Source organism: Macaca nemestrina, chromosome 6 (assembly GCF_043159975.1).
Source record: "Macaca nemestrina isolate mMacNem1 chromosome 6, mMacNem.hap1, whole genome shotgun sequence".
NCBI lineage: Eukaryota > Metazoa > Chordata > Mammalia > Primates > Cercopithecidae > Macaca > Macaca nemestrina.
Window position 1 is genome coordinate 68,208,707 of NC_092130.1, and position 20,928 is coordinate 68,229,634.

Here is a 20,928-nt window from a genome sequence, read left to right on the forward strand (position 1 = left end):
ATCCAGAATCTACAAAGAACTCAAACAAATTTACAAGAAAAAAATCAAACAACCCCATCAAAAAGTGGGTGAAGGATATGAACAGACACTTTGCAAAAGAAGACATTTATGCAGCCAACAGACACATGAAAAAATGCTCATCATCACTGGCCGTCAGAAAAGAGCAAATCAAAACCACAGTGAGATACCATCTATGCCAGTTAGAATGGCAATCATTAAAAAGTCAGGAAACAACAGGTGCTGGAGAGGATGTGGAGAAATAGGAACACTCTTCTGTCTTTTTCACAGACACTATTTGTTGTGGTTATTCATCTTGGTCTCCCTCATTCAAGTGGTGGAGACCCCCTACATGGGTTGTAATTTTTCTTTGTCTTTTGATGGGTTCCTATTTATCAGGCAGGCTAAGAGCACTCTGGAGCAGTGGCAAAACATCAAGTAGTGGAAGACAGGTGTGTGTGGGGTGTGTGTGTGTGTGTGTGTGTGTGTGTGTGTCAGTCATAGTGGATGGCTATAAGCCATCAAACTGGGACCCATCAGCTGAGGTATGGGAAGGAGGCTTGGTTCTCAAGAACAGTTTGGCTCACCAGCAGACCTTTGAGGTCTGCTGGGGTTGGTAGGATTAGACAGTTCTTCCAAGCATCAACCCCAGTGCCTTCCTAAGTAGAACCAACTTAGATTTCTGGCTAGGGTGCTTTAGGGAACTTTAAAATCTGTGGTTTACCCAGGTGGGTCCTTTAGCTCTGACATAGGGAATTTGAGAGTGTTGTTCTTAGCAGTTTTGATAGAGCTTTGACCTCATTCTCAAACTGTAGTTCTCCCAGTAAAGTATGAGTGCATGTTAGAGCCAGGTTCTAGAGCTAGTCTGGTTTTTAATCCTGGCTCTGTATGCATATTCTTGGCTAAGTTGCTTAGCCTGTGGTTTCCAATGACCTTGTCTCTAAAATGAGGAAAATAATACCTTCTTCCTTGACTTGCTATGAGGGTTAAATAAGTGTCATATTTTTGAGAAGATACAGTGCTATTAGAACAGTGCCTACTACATGCAAATAGTATTTAGCTGTTATTCTTATCTCTAACTCAGAGGGCTGCTCTGAGAATTAAATGAGTTAGCATACGTAAAGTATAATATGTGCCAATAGATGTTATTGTTACTGGTTTTATTATTTTATATGATTATGACTTAGGTTATGTTGAACTGTGACACAAAAATATTAATGAAGCCTCCCTTTATCTTTTAAACTTAGAATTTCCCCCAGATTAGAGAATTTTTTTTCAAAAATTACACAAGTTTAAAGTTGGGAGGCTAAGTGAGTTATAAACAGTGTTTCTGCTACAGCCACGTAACGGGGCTGCCTTGGCTGGCAAAAAGTAGTATGCACCATCTTCAGTTAGTATAGGTTAAATACACCTATGCATTGGAACTTTTGCAGCAAATTTTGGCACCTACTGTGCTATTATTTGAACATTTACTATTGTATTTTAAAAAGCCCTTTTTATTTGGGGAAAAAAGTATTCTCTAAGTATTCTTTTGGTTGTGGTACATTAAGGCCAGGGCAGAAATGCTCCCCAAATGAGTAACTTGAAGCAGAAGTTAGATGTGATAAACATTATTAAAATAGCTCAGCAACTGCCATGGTAATAAGCTATGCTGTTATTAATTTAGGAGAGAGCATTTTCCCAAATAATGTAGATAATAATGCAGTATGTTTTTCCATCAAATAAAGCAGTATTAAGGCAGTTGCAGATTTGTGTGCCATAAAAGAGCATCCCTCTGCTTTCCTGTGATTCCTGTGGGGAAATGAGTACTGGATTGTGAAATGCCTTAAGGAATGCATCCTTTACACAGAATGCTCACTTTGGTCATTGTGCTACTGCAGGAAAGGTGAGAAGAAAAGCAGGTCAGGAATATATCTTGCGAATGTCATTTTCTTGTGGCCTTTTCACTTCTACCCCAACCCCAGTGCCCATTGGTTTTCCAGTCCTGATCTGGCAACATCTTTCCTCTTGTAGCTTCTCTGACTCTTGTCATATTCTCTCTTGTGTGATCCCAAGCTTTTTGAATTGTCTCTGCATCTAGCATCCTGACGTAAACCAGCTCATAGTTATGAATTTCGTACATACTGTCCACTGACCAGGCAAGATGTGAACACCCTGAAGTCTCTGTGGCCTATAATCTCATGACCCTTTCTTTCAACCTTTCAGGAAACTTGAGATCACTTACCTTTGGCCCTTCATGGTGGGGGCACCAGCTCAGACACATTCATGGGTTGGGGAGTTCCCTTAAATGAATGAAGTAGCAGAGTTTTTAGACCACAGGGAGTGGAAGACACCTGTAAGCTGGAGGGCCCATTTCCCACTTAGCAGGGAAACTGCAGGGATATTCCTGCTGATTTTTGCCATGTGCTTTGGGCTGCTGGAAGAGGCGGAATGTCACATTTCCTGATCTTTCCATCACTACGTCAGCCACTGAATAAACAGTGGGCTTCTGTTTGTGACCTCTGTGTGAAATATGTCAGTGGAAATAAATAATGAGAAAGTAGCTTGTTTCGTCCATACTCTCCTTCAGCCTCTCTATCTCTAGAGCTTTTCTCTCTCATGTGGGATAACTTAAGTTCCCAGGCTATTCTTGGAGAATTGGAAACAGGCTGTTAGCAGGAGGACATTAGCCAACCCCCTGCCCCACTGTTACTGCAATTTTAAAGAATTACCCTTTTGTAGAACACTTTAGTGATAACAAAAGTAAGAATAGTTATAAATGTTAAAATGACTTTAGTGAAATGCTTCTTGGGTCACTTTAGAGGGCTTTTGTGTTAAGGGGGAAAGTTATAATGTGTCATAAAACCCATACTTTCAGCAGAATCCTGGGTTATGTTGTATGATGGAATGCAGATGACTGCTAGAGAGTGGGTCCCAGCCTTCTCCTTCCTCTTTTCTCACACAGCTTTCTTCCTTCACTGGTCCCTGAAAAAAGGAAGAAAGGACTGAGAGAGTTGGGCAGGGTGAAAAGAAGGGAGCAAGATGCAGGGTGACCAAGGGAGTTCTATTGGATGGAAGAATGAGCAAGGCCTGGAACTTCTAAGGTGCCTTGAATAGGAGAGGATGAGTGATTTCATTTAACTTTTGAAATAATTTCAAGCTTACAGAAGAGCTGTAGGAATAATACAAACAGGCCAGGCGTGGTGGCTCAAGCCTGTAATCCCAGCACTTTGGGAGGCTGAGATGGGTGGATCACGAGGTCAGGATATCGAGACCATCCTAGCTAACACGGTGAAACCCCGTCTCTACTAAAAAATACCAAAAAAAACTAGCCAGGCGAGGTGGCGGGCACCGGTAGTCCCAGCTACTCAGGAGGCTGAGGGAGGAGAATGGCATAAACCCAGGAGGCGGAGCTTGCAGTGAGCTGAGATCCGGCCACTGCACTCCAGCCTGGGTGACAGAGCGAGACTCTGTCTCAAAAAAAAAAAAAAAAAAACAATAATACAAACAACTCTTTATATCCTTCACTCACAGATGCAGTTGCTAACATTTTACCACATAGGCTTTATTATGATTTTTTTTCTCTTATTGAACTACTTGTGAATAAGTTGAAAACATGAGACTAGTTAGGCTTTAATGCCTAATACCCCAAAAGGATCCTCTACTACATAATCATGTCACAACTATTCAACATCAGGGAATGAGGCAAAGCACACTCATCTAATCCACAGACTCCAGGCAAATGTTGGTTGTCCTTTAGAGCAAAATAATCCAATCTAGAATTATTTATTGCATTTTCTTACGTTTTAAGTCTACTTCAGTGTAGAACAGTTACTTGATACTTTGATAACCATACTGTTTTTGAAGAAAATAGGCCCAGTATTTTGCACAATGTTCCTCATTTTTGGCTTACCTGATACTTCTTCATTATTAATTTCATCTTATCTGTTTTTTAGCAGGAAAAACTTGGAAGTGATGCTATATTTTTTGTTGTTGTTGGTTCATCCTTTTGGGTGTAAATTCTATTCTGTCTTTGACCTTCACATACTCATTTTAGCATCCACTGATGATTCTTGACCAAATCTGTTGTACTTGTGATGGTAGTTTTCTTATTCTATCATTCCTTCTACATTTATTAGCTGGCATTTTATTGTAAGGACACATTTCTCTTCTTTTTATTTATTCACACATGTATTTATATTCACTTGGACTCATGGATTTTTCTCATAGGTGTTGTAATCTGATACTATCATTTATTTTTTTTGTTCAGATTGTCCCAGATTTGATTAGTGAGAGTCCTGTCAAGCTGGCTCCTAGCTTTCGAAATGTTCTTTTGAAATGCCTCCATCATTATTTGAACACTGTTTTCATTTTTGGTGCAGTAAGTTATTTCAGGCCTTGTACTTTCCTGTCTCAGCCTTGGAATTAGTGTATTTTCCAAGGAGTGGAGAATATTTAGAAACCAAAGATGTGGGTACCAGGTGTGGTCATTGCTATTGAGGTGTTGTTGCTCTGTTTCCTATAACAAGCGAATGTGACAATACCCAGGGACATGCTTCATGGTAACCCATAAACAAGGGTTGAAGGAAGGGTTACAGTATAGGGAGATTGAAGGGGAGTATGAAATAGCATTTAACTGGAAATTCTTGAAGTTTTTCTATGTAACATATATATGTTACCTGTCTCGAAACGGGTAGGAAGACAGGAATTACTAATGTTTGGTATGTGCTTTAACTCTTCTTTGTGAGAGTCCATATTTCTTGGCTGAGAACATCTGAGTCTTAATCTGCTTATCTGTGGTTGTGTAGTTCTATAACAAACTACCCAACATTTAGTGGCTTGAAACAACAGTTATTATATCTTATGACTTGTAGGTCAGGACAGTGAGCAAGGCTTTGCGGGCAACTTCTCTCCATGTGTTGTTGACTGTGAACACTCGTTGGTATTGATTAGGCTAGTTGGAGTGAACTGGAGGGCCAAAAATGTGTTCATTCACAGGCCTGATGTCTTAGCAGGGCGTCTGAAAGGTTGGGCTTGAGTCCCACTTCTTATGTAGTCTCAAGGTCTCTCTACGTGTTTTTTCCAGTAGAGTAGTTAGACTTCTTCCATGGTGACTCAGGGATCCTAGACAGTGATGAAACTCAAGAATATTCTTTAAATTGGTCTTGAAAATAACTCTCTACTCTGGGAATTCTGATTTCTATTGCCAAAGAATGCCATTACACTTTATTTAATCTCTGACCTTCCTTGTGGACTGCTTGTTTTTTTTCTTTTGGTTTTATTTTGTTACTGATGAATTTTTGCGAACTCCTAACAAAATTGGTAGGAAAAAAGAGAAGGCAAGTGCTTGGTTAGTGCAATTATGCTGCATTGATTAATTTCTAGAGTTTTAGTTAGCCATCCCCGTGACCTGTGGGCAAGTCACTCATCTCTCAGATCTGAGTTTCCTCATCTATAAAAGGAGGAAGGACTGGCTTTCCAGGTATTTAAGAATCAGAATTGCCTATTTTGCAATATATGTCATCAAGGACATTCCTTTGTTTTTTAGTATAGTAGAGTGATTTTCAAGCTTTTAAGTCTTAGGATCTCCTTACACTCTAAAATTATTGAGAACCTGGAAGAACTTTTGTTCATGTGAGTTATCTCTGTATCTGTTTACCATTATTATAAATCAAAGTGGAGAGATTTTTAATATCATCCAAAAAACCCATTTAAAAAATTACTTGTCAACAAAAATAGTTTTATATTTTCACAAAAAAAGATGTATTGTCCAAAACATAACAATTTTAGAAGAATGACCTTATTTTTACATTTTGGCAACTCTGATATCTAGCTTAACAGAACGTAGCTGGATTGTCATGTCTACTTTATGCATCATCTGTTGTGATATGTCTTGTGACCTCTAGAAAACTCTATAATTGTGAGAGAAGGGCAAATGACAGATAACAAACTAATAACATTAGGATTATAGATCTGACTTCATGGACCATCAAAAGGGTCTCTAGGCCCTCCAGGCTTCAAGAATCACTGCTGTATTAGAAGGAGCTCAGGATTTTAAGTTAGATGTTTCTGGGTTGGAGTCCTGCCTTTTCCCTTTCTTTCTGTGTTACTCTAGCCAAACTGCTATTCTTTCCCAACCTTTGTGAGCTTATTTATAAAGCAGGAATAAAAAATGACAAGTTTGCATAGCTCTTGTAGAGATTAAATGAAATAAAGTACAGGAAATCATCTAGTGTGGTTCTTTTTATATAGATGATCAAGATAATTTACTGTCATTTCTTTCTTTTGCTATAATTTGAAATATTACAGAGATGAGTGAAGGAAAACATAAAGCATATAACAAGTTTAGAGAGAAAAAATGATGTGGTAGGTTGTCAACAAAGATGGCCACCTGTGATTCTTCCAGTCACTCACTATATGTTCATGTCATTCCTCCTATCAAGAGATGGGATCTGTTTTTGCTCCCTTTCCATCTGCACTGACCCAGTGACTTGCATTGATCAATAGAGTGTAGCAAGAGTGATGCTGTGCCAGATCTAGGCCTTCAGAAACTTGGCAGCTTCTGCTGTTTGTCTCTTGGAGCCCTAAGTCACCATGTCATGAAGTCAGATTACCTTGCTGGAGAGAGAGAGGCTTTAGAGGGTGAGTGGCCCAGCCAGCTTCCAGCCATTCCAGCCATCTCAGGTGAGGTGTCAATATGTGAATGAAGCCATCCTGGGTTCTTCAGCCAGGATGGACCTCTCCAGCCAACACCAGATGGAGCTGATACCAGCTGTCTCTTCTGAGCCCTGGCTAAATTTTAGGATTATGGGCAACTTGTTGCTTTAAGCCACTGAGTTTTGAAGTTATTTGTTATAAAGCAGTAGATGGCTGAGAAAAGCTCATCGGTGTGAATAAACTTTTATATATGAAAAATATAAATATTAATAGCACCTAGAAAAATACGTTTTACTCATTTTTTAATGATTAAATGAGGATTTTCCTCATCTGGAGGGTGAGGGTAACTCTTAGACAGAAACAATAGGGGTCGGACAGTGGGGGTGAACAGTGCCTCCCCTAGGAAGGAATTACCTTTGGTACCTGAAGAATGTCTCCTCCATGTCCCCACTTTGCCTTATCATAATGGCCTAAGCTAAAAAAGTTAACGTAATTTTAAGTTTTCCCAGAGAACTGGGAATGTATTGTGGTCAAAATACTAAATGAAGATAAAGTGAATTTTTAAAGGCATAACATTATAAGAATTTTTTGCAGGGTTCATTTCCCCTTTGTGAAAGAGTAAGCTGTTTGTCTCAGATGTAATAGTTATCATTCTGTGCAGCTGGCAGAAACCTGCCTTTCTGGTTTGTAATGTCATGTTAATCTGCGAAGGTGTTATTACTCATTTGAAATATTCTTTGTTCTGGTTGAAAGCCTCGCTGATGGTATTTTCAAATAAACTTGTCCTACTTGTGAGTCTTTCTCTAAGTTTATAATCCTTCGGTAGCTCTATTCTTTCTGGAATGTTGCTAGTATGTCAGTAATGAAAGTAATCTATCTCATTTGCTGAGAGTTTGGAATACAATTCACAATCCAGAAATATGTCATAGGCATTTACTCTCATTTTAAAAGTAAATTAATATATTGTTACATTGAGATGAAGTTTTGCTGATTAGTTATAAAAAAATCAGGTGCTCCCTTTATTTTTATTTTCTTCTTAACTGTCTCAAGTCTTCTTTATTTTTTTGATGATGGAAAATCAAATTTCTGTCAGATTTCTTTTATTGCATAAAATTTGCATGCAAGTTTTAGGTATAAAAAGGTAATATGGCTTCCTCAGTTTTTGGTGTTTTATCCATTTTAAAAATAAGACATTTATTCCTTATGCTACCTTTAGAATATATTGAGTCTATTGGAATTATATGTCACTGAAACAAATGTGTATTTTAAAATTAAAAGTAAACTGAATCTCTCTGTATCAGGTGATATAACAAAATACATGGATCTGGTCAGCTTTTTCTTTAATTTCATAAGTCTGATTGGTCAAGAAAAATGGAAATCTTCATAGGAAACAGGAAGAAAGGTTTAATTTATTAATTTATAGACCACCATGTTTTTGCCCCTTGGTATTAATTCAGTGAACTTTTAGGCAGCTCTTACTGAGAATGAGTTATTGGACTGCGTAGAAAGTAAGTGGTGTGTGATACTCAGCATGTGCTTTCCAAATGTCTAAACATAAGTAGGAAAGTTAACAGAAGGAATAAATGACCATCTTAAGAGTGCAAGAGTGTAAGTATCAGAGACAAAAATAAGAGACTTGGTAGGTTCGATGGAGGGAGAGGTCATAATGAGGTTGAGAGAATTTGGACAGGCTTTATGAAGAAGGTGGCATTTTAACTGGATCTTAAAGGATAAGAAGGATTTTGACTATGACATAGAGCAGGAAAGATATCCCGGGGAGACCTCCTGAAACCTGAAATGGGAAGCATTTCTTTCAGGTTTCCAGATATCCCTCGCTGATATTTCGGGTGTTACCCAGTTCATTCTCTCAAACATCTCATTAGTGGAGGTCCATTATTATCTAAGACAAAATTTTAATTTATTGATTGATTTCAGAAAGTCCTTGGGCATGTTATAGTTGCACTTTATTTTGTGTTATCTCGTGAATTCCCCATTTTGGCAGAGATTTCTTCTGGAAATGGTCCGAAGAAAACTGGAATGGGACTAAATATCATTTTTATATCTTTTTTTTTTTTTTGAGATGGAGTCTTGCTCTGTCTCCCAGGCTGGAGTGTAGTGTTGCGATCTCCGCTCACTGCAACCTCCGCCTCCCGGGTTCAAGCAGTTCTCCTGTCTCAGCCTCCCGAGTAACTGGGACCACAGGCTTCTGCCATCACGCTCGGCTAATTTTTTTTTTTTTTTTTTTTTTTTTTGGAGACAGGGTTTCACATCGTTGGTGAGGCAGGTGTGGAACTCCTGACCTCAGGTGATCCACCCGCCTCGGCCTCCCAAAGTGCTGGGATTACAGGCATGAGCCACCACGCCTGACTGACTTTCATATCTTTTCCTTTGCAAAGTATTGAAAGAGGTAAGGTTAACAATCAAGGTTTCATTAAATTTCTAATGAAACTAGCCACCTGACTTAGAAATGAAGCCCCTTTTCAGCATGTTAAGGAATGGGGATGCATAACTTCCACATTGGTATATAATGGCCTGTAATAATAGTTTGGTCTACCTGTTCAAAAGGCTTAGGAATAATTCAGATTAAAAATACTTTTTTGGAGGGTTGGGAATTATGAATTGTTTATGTGTAAACATAGAAATAATAGCTCATCACCATGCTCCTCTATGCATTCCTTACCTAACAGTTCTTGGTGCATGAACCAAATTGACAAACAAACTGCCTCCAAAGCAAAAAAAGGAAATGACTAATTTCTACCTGGTTGCCTTTTCTTTTCAATAATTTTTTATGCAAGTAATATGTGTGCCTGGTTGCTAGTCAAAGGCACAAAAGGAATTTTTTTTTCTTTTTGTTTGAGATGGAATCTCGCTCTGTCACCCAGGCTGCAGTGCAATGGCATGATCTCAGCTCACTGCAACCTCCTCCTCCCGGGTTCAAGTGATTCTCCTGCCTCAGCCTGCCGAGTAGCTGGGATTACAGGTGCGTGCCACTATGCCCAGCTAAGTTTTTTTTTATTTTTAGTAGAGACAGGGTTTCACCATGTTAGCCAGGATGGTCTCGATCTCCTGACCTCGTGATGCACCCGCCTCGGTCTCCCAGAGTGCTGGGAATTCATAGGCGTGAGCCACTGCGCCCGACCTGCAAAAGAACTTTTGATGATAACCAAATCTCTCCCTGTCTCACTTTCTCAAGAAAGTTTTCAGTCACTTTTTAGAAGTTTCTTAGTCACTTCATAGCCCGAGGGCTTCTCAGGGGTTCTAACAGGCTGGTCAAAGACTTCCCGTATCACATCACTTTGCATTATATTCTGGAATTCTGAAAGATATTCATCCTCCTTTCTTCTGGCATTTATTAGTGTACTTTTCCCATTTTCTAGAGAGTAAGCATTTGCTCGTATTAGGCAATTAATAAATAAATATTTCAATGAATGAAGTTATGTGTTTCATAATATCCTTTTTTCCTGTAAAAAATCCTAGAACTGGCCCCTTCCTGGACAAATATACTTTAATCATACTTTGGTTCTTATGTCAGTTCTCTGTCAGTTCTTAATTTCTTTATTCAAAGATGATTTCTTCTGGACTTGAAGACTTTATACCTGAACTGTAAAATATTGGCCCATAGGCAGTCTTTACAAAGTACCCATAAGAAGAATGAAATTATCCGTAAGTATAAGGGCAGGAGGCATAACAATGGAATACTGATTGGGCAAAGGGTTATTGGAAGAAGTCAGTTAGGGCAGAATGGACAGAAGTGTGAGCTGGTGATACATACCTCCACCCCAGTAGCTAATTTACCTCTGGCATCCATCCTCTCTAAGTCTTATCATATTACAGTATGACAGGTAAAAAGTTAAGAGGTTTCATGGGCGTGTTTGCTTGAAGTAGTGACAGAAATACAGCATTTCTGAGACTCTCCTGGCCCTGCTCCAGGTGCCTGTGTAGACACACCTGCACTATACAGAAAGCTATAGAGGGAATCATGAGACGTCATATTTTTTTAAGGTCAGCACTGGATTTGTTGCATAACATTGAATGCTTTCTTTGTGTCCTCTCTGTAAAGGGTAACAAAAGATGCTAAAGGATAATATTTGCAAAGCATTTGTAGCACCAGATTCTATATAAATGCAGAATTGTCACAAAAGATTGGCATGTTCTGGTAGTTTTGGAATGATTGTTTTGGAAAATTTTCAGATTTGATGATTTCTTCCTCTGCATGATTTTAGAATTTCTATATACTTTCTAAACTCCTGAGCTGGTTTTCTGAGCTTGCTTTTGTGTATAATCTTTGTGATTAGAGTATTAGATCCTTTTTATGCTTTATAAATCTGTTATCTTTATTTGAAAATCCTAACATTTCTACTGGACATAGAAGCACAAATATAGTTTGATTAAAGACAGACTTGATTTACGTATTTTTAAGATCTGTACCATTTCATTGTCATACGTAATTTCAGGCATAATTGTTTCCTCTTTGTTCACGAACGACTTCTTGTTTACCTGTTTGGGATAGAAGAATTAGGTGGAGTTGTGTGACTCTACCTTCTCTAGTTATTCCATCTGTTTCTGTCTGTGCCTAGATGGGAGAAAGGATCCATAAGTGAGATTAGATCAAAATGGAAGACTATCTTCATATGCCAGCATTCCAGAAATATTTTGAATTAAGGGGAAAGGTGTGTGTGCACTTTCTACAGTAACCTGGAAAGTGAGAAAGTTTGATCTAAAATTTTAGATCAAAGAGACAGAGTCTCACTCTGTCGCCCAGGCTGGGGTGCAGCAGTGCGATCTGGTCTCAATGGACCAGAAATGATAAGAAAAATTCCTGAAAGGCTAATGGGAAACAATTGAAGGTGAAAACCACTGCACAAAACATGAGCAAAAGAACTATGAAAGGTTGTAGTGATAGATTGAGTATTCCAAGCTTAGTGGCTGTGGATAGATGAGAATCATAGAAAGCTCTGGGTAACCATTAGTGTGATGTCTATAGAGCCTGTGAGATACTCAGTATCTTTCCAGTAAATTCTTTTCATAGTTACATTGGACAGAATTTACTTTAAGAATCCTTTCTTGATGTACTTACACCAGGGATGCACTTAAAAAAGGATAAGCTTTTTGTATTCATCATGATATTTTTAGTATACAGTTGGATCCAATTTTCTGTACTGTTACTCACAAGTTTTACTTGTGATACTGGCCTGCCTCTTGAGCCAAACATACATATTCAGAAAATGAAGGTGGTAGATTGCCTGAATGTTCCTATTTTGTACCTCAAGAATGCTGTAGCCGGGTGCGGTGGTGCATGCCTGTAGTCCCAGCTACTCAGGAGGTTGAGGCAGAAGGATTACTTGGAGGTTGCAGTGAGCCAAGATCACACCACTGCATTCCAGCCTGGGCGACAGAGTGAGACCCTGTCTCGGGAAAAAGATAGGAATGCTGGAAAATCTGGCTCAGGAATCAGTCGTTTCTACTGCTTGTCACAGCTGATTCCATCTTTGGATGTCTTTGCTATTGGATACTCCCTTACTATTGGGAGCCACTCCGTGAATTAATCCTAAACTCTTGCTCAGAAGTCGAAGTCCTTGGCTGAAACCACAGATCATATGCCTGTGACCTGGCTGTCGGTTATTCTGGGAGCCTGATTCCTGCCTCCACCAAGACTCACATAGGGGAATTGTTTGCCCATTGGCAGAGGGTTTGATATGTACCCAGAACAAAAAGGACTAAAGTGGGAATTTCTCTAAGAAGGTTTGGCATTAGAAACTCTTTTAATGTAACCCACAGCTGAAAGGACAAACATCATATACTCATCTTTTATTCCCAAAAAGAAGTTGATAAAACTATTAGTCATTGATTAAAGGCCAAAACAGAATAAGACCAAAAAAGCAGAATTGAAGGAACCATCTGTTTGATTAAGGATATGCGTTAGGGCCATACACCAGCTATTATACTTAGTGGTGAAATTTTAGAAGCAATTCCATTACAGCCAGGAGGACGACAAGGTGCATGTTCTCAAAACTACTAGTTATTCTTTTATTGAGGTCCCAGCCAATGCAGTAAGAAAAGAAGAAATAAATGTGGAGGAGCATTTTGAAAAAGCATTTTGAAAAGTGATTATCTGAGAAGACTCCATAGACAAACTAACAAGAATTTAGCAAAATGGCTGGGAATAAGACCGATAGGGAAAATTAGTTGGCTTTCCAATGCATTAGCAATAGCCAGTCAGAAAGTAGAACAGCAATAAAACTAAAATACCTAAGAATCCGCCTGTGTTATTTTCTATTGCTGCATAACAGATTATCACAAGCATAGTGGTTTAAATGTACCGCCGTTTATTATTTCACAGTTCTGTAGGCCAGAAGTCCAGGATGTCATGGCTGACTTCCCTGCAGCGTCCTACCAGGCTGAAATCAAGGTGTTAGTCAGCTGTTGTCCTTATTTGAGGGCAATGGGGAAGAATCAACTTCCAAACTCTTGTCAGTTGTTGGCAGAATCCCGCTTTTGTGGTTGTAGGACTGAGGTTCCCATCTCTTTGCTGGCTGTTAGCTGGGGGTTCCCCTCAGGTCCTGAGGCTATTCCCATTCTTCTCAGCCCCTCCGTCTTTCAAGTGACAGGGACGTGTGGGACCCTTCTCATGGTTTGAATATAGTTGACTTTCCCCCTCCTTTTCCCTTCTGCTGGAGAAAGTGCTATGCTTTTTAGAGCCCATGTGATTAGGTCTACTTCAGTGATCTCCCTATCTTACTGTCAACTATGCATAACTAGCATAACACTATCATAGGGGTGCTATTCTCATTGTGCAGTTTCCAGAAGTCAGGGCAGGACATCTTTGGGGGTGGGAGGGCATTTGGTAAATTTGCCTGCCACAAAGTCTAAATAGAATTTTGTAAAACCGACATAAAAAGTGTAAAATATCCTCGAAGGATATAAAAGACAACCATAGAGGTTTTGCTCTGTAAATATCATAGTATCTACACCTCCCCCTACCACATCATCTGGTCTGTCAGTTACATTTAAATGCAGTTAAACCCCCAGCACAATCATTTATTCAATTGGGTAGCTGGTTCTAAACGTTCTTGAGTGGAGAAAAATGTTTAAGAACTGGCAAAGATAGTTTTGAAAAAGAAAAATGGATATCAAACAAATTAAACTACATATATTAAAATCTTGGGGGTATTGGTTCTGGAATAACCCATGAGATAGAATACTGGGGATTCATTTAATAGATGATAAAGTTGTTTCAAATCAACAGGGAAATGATAGCTTTTTTGGGAAATGGTGGTGCAGTTGTCTATCCATTTGGAAGCAAAGTTAGACCCTTATCCCAAGAACAGCAATAATTTCCAGATGAAATGAAGAGCTAAGTATAAGTAAAATTCTACAAGTATTTAGAAGTACTTAGGAGAATTTGCTCATAAACTTTGGGTTATGGAATGCCTAACTCAAAGGCTAGGAAATGCAGTTGGCTAGTAAGCACATGAAAGAGTGCTTGCTTTTATTAACGTCAGGAAAATGTAAATTAAAACAATTCCTTTATTCCACTCTTTTTTTGCTCAATCAGATTGGAAAAACATTTTTGCAATCCAAATGTTGGCAAGGGTGCGGGGAAAACATATACTCTCATCGAATGAATTGTAATGGTCTTTTTGGCAGTGCCTACTGTAATTATGAGTATACATATCCTTCAGATGAATAATTTCACTTCAAGATTTTTACCCCAGAGAAATACACAGGTACATGAGCACAGAGACATTTACAGACCACTATGGCATTGTGATTATTGCAGAAAATGTCCAATAACCTAAAGATTCATCATGGAAGGGCTTTTTGTTTATAAATTATTTAATGGATTTTGAAAAAGGAACCAGTTAAAGTTAGCCAAAGTAATTTAGAGGAAAACAGAATACCTATGGAATTTGTAACAAGAACTTTCTTCTCCTGGTGTGTACTTTTATAACCTCATATTGCCCATTTTATAATAAATTTAATAAAAACATTTTCCTCATGCTAACAATCCATTTTCTAAAAGCAGTGCAGTATTAAGTGCTCACCATACATGGATAAACGCATCCTGGTAATTTTCTGAGGGCAGATGAAACTGAACAAAAGCCCTCCTTTATTACCATAATGGGAGACTTGTTGTGGGATTTCTTTTATTATCTTGTTATACCAGCCAGAGATGGGGCAAGAGAAAGGAAGAGGCTGTATCTATACCTATACTATAAAAATGGATTATTTTCTAAACTTATGTGGTGTGTGGAGTAGTGCTTGCTGATGAAGTGTTTCTTACATGTGTGAATATTTGATTTTTAGTACGTTAGATGATAAGAATCTTAATTTAAAGAATCTGTATATGTAGTAGGTGGGGAGAGAAGAGATTAGCTTTTTAGGTAGTTATCAGTATTTAAAAAGCAGCCAAAAGAAAAGTTTTGTGTCTGTGCTTATGTGAAAGAGATAAAGTGAAATATCTTCACAAGGGCTTTTGAGGACATTAGCTTTAGTAGCTTTAATCTATGGGTTTATTATTTGAGGAGTGAAGATAAAAGCTTCGACTATTGTTAATTTTATATATCTTCTGTATTCATTGTGAGAGTAATGCTATAGGTGAAAATTGCTTTTAAAAATGAAAGAATGGTGGAATTTTTAACCAAAGTGTTTTTTTTGATGCATTTATTAGATGTTCTTCATATAAAAGATTATCTTTATTAAAAGAATTTTGTGCTGAAGATAATTTATAATCCGAGAAGCAAGAAGCTTATATTAATTTAAAACCCACTATGATTTCAAAAGTATTTTCCAAAGCAGTTTCTATAATACACTTTGCTTTAAATCACATTTTTTTTCTTCGTAATTGAGGCACAACTTACAGAGGGAACCATGGTCTAATACAATTGCTGCTATTGTGAGTGAAACTAACAAAAGATGAGAACCATGATTGTGTCCTATTTAGGAGCAAAAAGGCAGCTGAAAAATATAAAACTGAATTATTTTTGCAGAAGTCAACGAAAGGTTCCATTGTCCTTGACCACGTATTCCATCACGTAAACCTTGTGGAGATAGATTATTTTGGGCTACGTTACTGTGACAGAAGCCATCAGACGGTGAGTACGGTGACTCTGTTAAATTTTTCTGGTTATAAATTTCACTCTATCTCTGGCTTTTCTTGATACGGTTTTAGGTGGTTAGGTTCTTTGTCACTGAAAAAGACTGAAAATCTCAAACATGTTTTCCCCTGATAATTTCTTTGCATTTTTTCCTCTTCTGCCAAAAGTCTATAGAGTTGCTGGATTCACAGCTTCTGTACATGTGTCGTCCTCTTTGCAGATGGCATATGTGGTTTTCAGATTTGCAACCTTATTAGAATGAATGCAGAGCATCAGTGCACATGGAGGACTGAATATGTCATTTAATATGTGTTAGAAGGCAAGTGGCTAGTCTCTTGAAGTGCCAGATATTAATTGCCTTTTAAGAAAGGGAATGGTTAGAGAAGAAATACAGTGTAAAAAAAAAAGTGACTACCTAAGTTTTATAAGTGAGATGAGCTGTTGCAAAATAAAATAAGTAGAGGTTTTTTTATTCATGAACCTGATGAAATAAGAGTAATAAAGACAACTTAGCTTTTAGTTCTTATGTCAGTTGTTCACAAAGGTTAATTCAGAAGGTCTTCCAGTCCGGAGTAGAGAGTTCCTAAGAAATTCATCACAATGGAAAAACTTTGGAGATGAAGATTTTGAAGGATGAAAGGATATTCATTAATGTGACTTTTGGTTTAGTCTGAGAAAGATCTTAGCTTCAGATAGGCACAGCTTCATTATGCAGAACGCTCACATGCTTATCTCAGAAATTTGACTTGCCTTTTATTTTTCATCCTATTCAACTGCTGTTGAGATAGAGATGTCCTCCTCTTCCTTCATTTGTTCTCCAATCCTCCACTGGGTCTTTTGTGGTACATTCAGTGAAGAACATGATTTTCTGAGTGGTGTTACCGCTATTGATGGTGATCACTTGTTACTTTTCTTGAGCTAGTTCCTTAATCTCTTCTGTGTCGTGGGAGGATTTAATAAGGTTGGAATGAAAAATTGAGTATGTTGGATAGCTTTCCATAGAAAGGAATAACTTTCTAAAGGCTAGTGGTCATTATGGCATGTTGCAAAAAAGGGGAACAGACATGTTTAGAAGTCCACTGAATTCTATCTTGTACAGACCATGAATAAATATAGCAGAACTCTAAATTTATACAGAAAGATTAAATTGAAGGCTAAAGAAGGTATCATGTGCTACATTCATATTTTTGAAATAACATTTTTTTCCTAGCAGAGAAAACTACAGTTTTCTGATCTTACCTACTATGTCAGACTTTCCCTGGAAAGATTGATTGTCTTGCTAAAGTTATATAGACCTTGTCTGTCTCTATCTTCCCCCTCACCCTTTTTTTAACTGTGCAAAGGAAAAATGTGAAAAGCTAGAGAATTTCAAAACAATGACCCCTACTGTAGCAGTTAGCATTGCTAGTTTATTGAAAGTTTTGTAGGGTTTAAATTAAGAACATTTTTTCCTCTTTTACTCCTAAGGTTTGGCATTTATGATGGTGTTTATAGTACAGGTTTTAGGAGAAATGACACATTTAGAAGGAGAAAGCTCTTAAGTCATATTGTTTTGATGTGATAAGAATATCAGGTGTGCAAAATGACATGAAAAAAGTATTCTTTGCCTCTTTTTGTTATATTCTAATAGTGAACTCAGCTAAAATAGAGGTGATTTGTAAACATTGCTTAGTCTTTGCATGTTCACATGTATTGTCTGATTACCTTTTAATTTTAGAAGGCTATGAGAATAAGGTAATGAAATTTTGTACTTCCTCTTGGCAACAGTTTCATCAAAAGTATATTAGAAGCAACCCTGCATATCTGGCAGTTACTTAAAACAAATAAGGATTTAAACAAAATAACCCTGTGTTAAAATAGTACAGGATATGGTTAAAAAAATCTTTGTCTTAAAAACCAAGTAAAGGTTTTCATGAACGTCGATTGAATTACTGTACATTCGGGACCTCACATGACAGAGAAGTTGTCTGCACTGGAGGACCAGGAGAACCTAGAACCCTGGAACTCATCGTTCATCATCATTACCAACGTCATAATCAGTGCACCAGAGACTGTAAACATTTTTGTTTGTTGAAATTGTGTGTTTAGAACAGTTCTCTAAAGTATTATTATCTTTCTATTAGAGATGATGAAACGCAAACTAAGAAGGTTAAGCACCTTTCCTAAGGTCACATAATCAGCACGTATTAGGACCAGAATTCCACCCTAAGTCTGAGTGTCTCCAAGACCTTTCAACCACTATAATATCCTGACTTTCAAGACAATTGAAATTGCAGCAGCACAGTCTTCCCTTTAAAGAACTGGTGTATTTGAAATTAATCAGAGGCTGGAAGGAACTTGAGTCATCTTTTAGGCTTTCAGAAGTTATTATAAATGGATTGTGATCTGGTGGAATAGATAACTGCCTTTGGAGTCACAAGATAGGTTTGAGTCCTATGTCTGCTCCTAAAAAATGGTCAAATCACTTAATTTTTCCAAATCTTGATATGGTTATCTGTAAATTGACAATAAAATGCTTTTTCTCCTCAACTCTCAGGATTGATATAGGACTAAATCAGAACACATGATAGCTTTTTGTAGATGATAAGGTATTAAACATGTAAAAGGGCTTTCCTGTTGAAACTAGGATAGGACCAAATATTGCTGGTGATACTAGTGGAATGAAGGAATAAGGAGAAAGTCTAGAAGAAAGAAAAGAAAAAATTAAATAAACTGTACATTCTTAAATGCCTTTGGAGATTTTTGAAGATGAGTTTTGTTGATGTTGAAAGCAGTAATGAATATAATAAATGTGATATCTCAATACTACTTCTGGTTTTAAGATTAGTTTTGAAAGGGAAAGTGCTTAGCCTGGGCATAGAGCCTATTTTCTGTTCCACTCTGGCTTGTGCCAAGTCTTCTTGATCCAGACTGGTGTGTGTGGGGATGTAGGTCTCTTATATTAGGGCCTTGGTCTGACTTACAGAAAATTCCCAGAAATTATAGTTATGTCTTACTTTAATGTTAGCATTTGAGGCTCCTTTACAGATTACTCCTTGAAAGGCAGAAGTTGTATATAATTAGAGCTTTTCTCAGAATATGGAAATCAGCGTGGCATTGAGAATTAGGCTGCTGGATCTGCTGCCCTTTTACTTAAGAAGTCAAAGGAGGGGGAACGTGTGGAGCACACAGATGAACACAGCATGCAGACATTGTCTTCTGCCAGTGAACTCTGTTTTTGCTTTGCTAAGACAATAAAAGCAATCAGAAACTTCCCGCTTTCTTGACCACCACCCCCCCCACAAACACCTAGTTGCTTCTTACACTTCCTATCCTGTTACCAGTGTCTGTGAGTTGGATCTTACCACCTCGCTTTTTCTGTTTGGTGTCTCTCTACCCTACCTACTCCTTCCTTCCAGTCAGTGTTTGGCGTGTTCAAGTCTCTCCCATTTAGAACCTCCCGTTCCCCACCTCCCTTGTCCTCCTCTATCTGCTGCCATCTTTGGCTCCTTCTGCACCACACATAATCTTCAGAAAACTTTGTCTAAATTTCTTACATTCACTTCTGAAATCCCATTGTTTCCTAAACGTATCACCATGCAGCTTTGATCCCAGTCACATCACTGAAACTGGCCCTGCCTTGCCAGTTGCTAAATCTAAGAGACTCTATCAGTCCTTATCTTACTTGACCTTTCTTTTGCTTTGACACTAACAACTTGTCCATTCTTGAAATCTCTTTTTGTTCTTCTGGCACTATATTATTTTTGTTTCTCTCTTTTCATGTTTTCTCTAGTTATTCCTATTCGTCCTCTCTACGATCATGATTCCACTGCCTGTTCCATAAAATGTTGGTATTCACCAGGATTTTGTCCTTGATTCTCTTATGCTTTCTGTTCAGGCCCACACATTTAGTGCTACCTTTGCTAGTACTGTTTATCTCTGAGATAATTTCCTTAAGCATCTAAACTAAACTGTGTATGTATTAATATTTGTATTCTCTTCCCTGCCCCCAAGTACTCTGAGTATTGAACAAAAGTCCTCATCCATTGAGTTCTAGCAGGCAAGCTCAAGTGTGTCCTCTCTGCCATTAGTAGTGGCCCTCTTCCTTTCATCCTGATGCTGTACTTTGTAACATGTGCAAGGTTTCACGTTCTGTGATTGTATGTTCTGGAGAGTCCCTATAATGATTGATAAAACATGTGTAAGTGATAATGTGAGTCTTGTTGCAAAGAAAGGAAGATTGTAATGTTGGATCATTACAAAATGAAACTTACTATGTCAGATGTCTTCAAGCATCTGTTGGAGGAACAGAGGGGAAAGATCAAGAAGCAGAAAGTTCCTCTCAGGTAACCCTTTGACTTTATGAAGAACATCATAAGAAGCACAATATCCTTGGAGGGCTGACAACAACACATGAAGGGCATCTGGGAAACAATGATGGTGGGTGGCTTTTCAAGAGTCCAGGACCTGGAAGGGAATGCCAGAAGCATCTATAGAGGGCTCCACAGCACCGAAGCTCTCATTTTCCTGCTGACGAATGTGTGTTACTTTTCCTTGGTAATCTCATCTGTTCCATGGTTTAAATTATATTGAAAGACTGAGCCTCAAATTCCTATTTTCAACCCAGATGTTTCGGGAGGGACTACACTGTGTTAAAATTCAAAATCTGGATTCAGACTGTATGGGTTCAAACCACAGTCTACCTGGAGAGCTGTGTGTCACTGAGTGAGTCTCCCTAACTTTTCTCTACCTCAGTTCCTCTGTTTATAAAGTGAGGCTAGTAATAGTACCAGCTTCATAGGGTGGTAGTGATGATTGAAGGAATCTATAAAAAGTACACAGACTAGTGCTTTAAAATGTATGGTCCACATAATGTTTTAGCTGCTATTCACTACTTGGATACCTCTCATGTATCTCAAAGGTAACATATTCAAAACTGAAGTCATCTTCCCCTCCAAATCTGCTTTTTATAAGAAATGTTTCTGAGATTAGTGATTTTCAAGATTTTTTTTTTTTCTTTTAGAGATGAAGTCGCACTATGTTGCTTAGGCTGGTTGGTTTCAAACTCCTGAGCTCGAGTGATCCTCCTGCCTCAGCCTCCCAAAGTGCTAGGACTACAGGTGTGAGCCACCATACCAGGTCTACGATTTTTTTAAAAAAACCATGTACTTGTGTATAATTTTAGATTGAGAATTAAAATTTTGTAAGTTTTAACAGA

The 20,928-nt window shown here is 38.1% G+C and overlaps 1 protein-coding gene across 3 annotated transcripts in view; it reads left to right on the forward strand.

The window, feature by feature from the left end:
* LOC105471132 (erythrocyte membrane protein band 4.1 like 4A) overlaps positions 1–20,928 on the forward strand; it is a 258,637-nt gene that overhangs the window by 94,918 nt on the left and 142,791 nt on the right. For 2 of the 3 annotated variants that reach the window (XR_011624793.1, XM_024789518.2), the window contains one exon: positions 15,624–15,728. Coding sequence is in view for 2 of the 3 variants with exons in the window: in XM_024789518.2 (XP_024645286.1) it covers positions 15,624–15,728 (105 nt within the window). In the remaining variant the exon portion in view is untranslated. Of the gene's footprint in view, positions 1–13,985; positions 14,920–15,623; positions 15,729–20,928 lie in introns of those variants that run through there. The other variant, XM_011723498.3, reaches the window with a different exon arrangement.